The sequence below is a fragment of the Poromitra crassiceps genome (assembly GCF_964638095.1).
Source record: "Poromitra crassiceps genome assembly, chromosome: 12".
Classification (NCBI taxonomy): Eukaryota; Metazoa; Chordata; class Actinopteri; order Beryciformes; family Melamphaidae; genus Poromitra; species Poromitra crassiceps.
The window spans coordinates 15,561,294-15,565,451 of NC_139632.1; the positions used below are offsets into that span (position 1 = coordinate 15,561,294).

Here is a 4,158-nt window from a genome sequence, read left to right on the forward strand (position 1 = left end):
AGACAGCGACTCTCTGACAAAGATAAACAACTAACCGGCTTTAAATCAAATTCATTAGCCTACTTTCTGTCGTGTATTTTCTGGATTTTATCCCCTGCTTCTTTGAAAACCACGTTTTGCTGTTTCTTCAGCTGAAGTTGAGCAGCGTTCTGAAGAATTGAAAGATGAAATACATTATAGGAATTGGCGGGTAAGTAATTGTTTTAATATAACGCTAAACCAGCTCATTGTTATCAGATACAATTGACTTTGCTTTCTGGTGGTTTTCAGAGTAACCAGTGAACTATAACGTTATAATTTATGGCCAAAATGACAACGTAGTATAAGGACTCCATGTGGAGTGCTGCTTAAACAAACAGCACGTGCAAACAGCAGCTCTGTGTTGTGTGTAAAGTTAGTGCTTTTTTACACCACATTACTGAGTATTATAATGATGTTTTTGACCATCACCTGCCAGGCAACCAGTAGGAGGTTGACCAGCCGGTCTTTTTAAGCCATGTCTGCTTCTAACTGGTTTAGGGTTTGTTGTCATGATCGAGCGGGATATTTGAAATTTCAGCGCCAGACTCGTTTCAAAAGTGGGTCAGGAGACTAGTTTTGTCCTGAAACAAGTGTCTGCCCCAATACAACAACAGCTTAAAGTTATACATCATCTGTTTATAGACTTGTTAGTCATTTTTTTAAATTAAACTATAAAATATGAAACTATGTTTAATCAGTTTATTTCAGCCAATTTTGAACACTGTAGACAATCAAGATGCAACTTTTTGTTCCAATAGTTTTACAGCTAAATTAGCTGGTTTAGCTGTAATCAAAATGTTACAATGCTACAAAGCTTGCAGGTTGAACGCCATAATAATAGGTAGCAATGTAAACACTGATAGTTTGCATATTCATCACATTTTGTCTCTTTGTTTTCAGGGTGACCAATGGTGGTAAAACCACTCTGACAAATAAGTTGATCAAGGCGTTGCCCAACTGTTGTGTTGTGCACCAAGATGACTTTTTCATGGTAAGTTTGAGCGAGTTGACAAAAAAAGAGTTATCTTTGGTTCAGATTGCCTCCTTTTCCTTGAACGGACATTGCATGCAAGCAAGGTAATGGCTACAAAGGCTTAGCTCCCAACCCCCACCCCTCGCTCTCTGCTCTCCTCAGTGTGTTGTAAATGAGGCTGATGTCTACGCATAATTATCTCTTTACCTTGCTGTCGCCTCGATTTACCCCATCAGTCAGTAGTAAATATGTACATATTTCTAGAATAACCACAGCATAACATGCCGTAAATCAATTAACTGCAAGACTTCTCAGTAAGATTTCTAACATGATAGCCCCCCCCATCCCTTGTTTGAGCATTGCACTCTGTAACTTGCATGCAGCTCTTTATGCCTGCCTTGTCCTTGTGTTCTGGCTGTGATCTGCTAGTGTTCAGGAGGTCGCTGTGAGGGTGCAGCAGTGTTTTACTGGTGACTGTTATTTCAGAAACCTGATCAGATAGAGGTCGGTGAGGACGGCTTTAAGCAATGGGATGGTAAGAGCTGGTTTTCACCATAGGAGACTGCCAATCATTTCCTTCATATTCACATACCTGGCCCTTCAGTGAATATAATATCTCCTTAAGAATACATAACACACACACACACACACACACGCCACATCGATATTACTCCCCCAGTACCTTAAAACATACCCCAGAATACATTTCTCATTCTTAGGTTGTGTCTCTAAGTTATTTTCTGTTTCTCTCTCCCATTTCCAATTTATACTCTCCTGTCCTCCATCCTGTCTCTCTCTATCATCCTACCTCTCTCTATCAATCCTGCTCTGCAGTCATCTCATCTCTGGACATGGAGGCCATGACCAACACGATAAAGGGCTGGATTGAGAACCCGGTGAAGTTCGCCCGTTCCCACGGCGTCAATGTGTCTCCTGCCCACGACGTGGCCGACCACGATGAGCAGATCCACATCCTGATCGTAGAGGGCTTCCTGCTCTATAACTACCCGTAAGTTGATGTCACTTGCTGGGTTGAACTTTGTGCTGTGCCAGCCAGGTTGCTGTAGTGGACTGGTCGGCTTTCTAGCTTGTGGAGGGAATGACAGTTCATCCTCTGCATTTGCACTGTCCTGATCAGCCTCCATATACAAGCCAATATTCCTTCATGGTGGATCCGAAGAGGCAGAATTTAAGTTGTGTGTGAGCTGTACTTTGCTGCCCTCATTTCCCAAATATCAAACATAGCTTCTTAGAGCTATTCTGGTAAGAACAACCAATAAAGGGATATATAGGTCAGTAGCAGCATAAGTGCACGAAAAGGACATGGCTATCCAAAGTAGGATAATTGGATAAGTTGACCAAATTTAATAATGATAATAAATTGGTAGAAATTATGAGGCTACCTAGTACTTATTTTGTGAATGTGTATAATTTATTTATTTTGCGGAACATCCCATGCCCTAGATGTGTATAGTTGTCTCTAAAATAATTCAGCTCACTCACTTATAGTCTCCAGTGACGTGCAGTGGGTCATGTGGGATGGGGATCTTGTTCAGAGAGAACATTCTAAGAAATTGATAACGACAACAAACATTTGATGGGCGGTGCAAGTTTAGGACTGTCACACGTGTTACTTTCGCATGCTGACTGCTGGTACATGTACATGATGTACATGGACTCAGTCAGCGCAGTGTGCCGGGCTGCAGCAGGCAGCGCTGGGCCGCTCCTGCAGGCAGAGATAACAGCGTCAGCTGAAAGAGGCACTCTTGAGCTGCTGCTAGACGGTTGTTCCATCTGTACCTTGCATCTGCATAGTGGGAGAGTTGTGTAATGCAGTACAGAGATACAGAGCTTTGTGACGCTGACCTTGAGGACCTGACATAAAGTGACACGCTTGTTCTTTATCTTTTGTGTCTCCCCTTCCAGGCCCCTGATGGATGTGTATAACAAGTGCTACTACATCTCTGTTCCCTACGAGGAGAGCAAGAGGAGGAGAAGGTGAGACGGCAGAACGTTTCTCCAAACATCCTTATGTTCTCAAACGACACATTTATCTAGTTACATTGATCTATTTTCATTTGTTTTGGAAGACCATAATGCTTTCATATTGGCAAGTTAGTGGTGGTGGGAAGGACTTGATACATCAATTGAACATTGTAATACTTTGTTGCAATGAGTGCTGGATCTATGGGATAATACAAGGATCTAATTGATAAATCTAATGGTTTTCAGTACAAGACAATACACCGTCCCAGACCCTCCCGGCCTGTTTGACGGCCATGTGTGGCCCATGTACCTGAAGCACAGGACAGAGATGGAGGACAGCTGTTTCAATATCCGTGAGTGTCAAGTTGTTGGGTGACCTGACCAAGATGACTGCGTACAACATTTAGAGAAGATGTTTAAGCTTTTGAAATTGTGCCTTTCTGATGAGCAACTTTTGTGTGTTTCAGATTACCTGGACGGGTTGAAATCAAAAGAGCAGATCTACAACCAGGTGTATGAGGACATTCAGAACACACTGCTCAACAGTTTATAGGTGAGACGGCTGATGGGCTGGTGCTCCGTTTCCATTTAGGGTGGTGCAAGATAAGAATTCACTTTAGGGTTCCTGCACAAGTATGGAAATGGAAGTGAGACCGCAAGGGGAAAAGTATTTTGGGCGGGGTACAACTACAAATCTTCTGCAGTTGTAAAAGCAGTGTCAGATTCATAATATAACTAGTTGACATATTGCCCTGGTAGAATTGGCATAAATTGTATTGAACCCTAACCAAAATGTTTTATTAAGTTGAATAAAAAAAAAAATAGAATGTGTAAGAATAAATATACCGGTATATGATTTTTAAGATTCATTGAATGAATGTTAAAGTGCAGAACTTTGTCTCACAAGTGTTTTTCTTTCTTTCTTGCAGCAGGAAGAATCGTCTTCATCCCTGTATAAAATTGTAAATAGAACCCAGGATTCTTTTTTTTACGACGTTTTTCTAATTTTATTCACTTTTCTTTTTTGTAAATAGTTTGAAGCAATGTACCTTAACTTATATTGTCTTTTTGTCAGATGACAGATGGTTTTGTTTCCCCCTTAACGTGATTGTGTAACAGATCATTGTTGTGCTAACTGTTATGTTAAAACACTGACTATTTCTTGGACCATTTACTTA

The 4,158-nt window shown here is 41.1% G+C and overlaps 1 protein-coding gene across 2 annotated transcripts; it reads left to right on the top strand.

Moving 5' to 3' along the window:
* On the top strand, nucleotides 1–4,158 carry mibp (muscle-specific beta 1 integrin binding protein). Of its 2 annotated transcripts, none has more exons than XM_083647506.1 (8): nucleotides 1–190; nucleotides 922–1,012; nucleotides 1,481–1,529; nucleotides 1,829–2,003; nucleotides 2,921–2,992; nucleotides 3,227–3,333; nucleotides 3,448–3,533; nucleotides 3,910–4,158. In XM_083647506.1, exons 1-7 carry the CDS (start codon nucleotides 165–167, stop codon nucleotides 3,531–3,533), a joined length of 606 nt encoding a protein of 201 aa, XP_083503632.1. In that variant the 5' UTR covers nucleotides 1–164; the 3' UTR covers nucleotides 3,910–4,158. The 2 variants fall into 2 exon arrangements, with proteins under 2 accessions (XP_083503632.1, XP_083503633.1); XM_083647507.1 differs by having other exon boundaries at nucleotides 3,913–4,158.

Excerpts from the sequence above, each read along its gene's own strand:
- mibp (XM_083647506.1), top strand. The coding sequence starts at position 165 with ATGAAATACATTATAGGAATTGGCGG. Across the intron at positions 191-921 it reads TACATTATAGGAATTGGCGG|GGTGACCAATGGTGGTAAAA; the intron begins GTAAGTAATTGT and ends CTTTGTTTTCAG. Across the intron at positions 1,013-1,480 it reads ACCAAGATGACTTTTTCATG|AAACCTGATCAGATAGAGGT; the intron begins GTAAGTTTGAGC and ends CTGTTATTTCAG.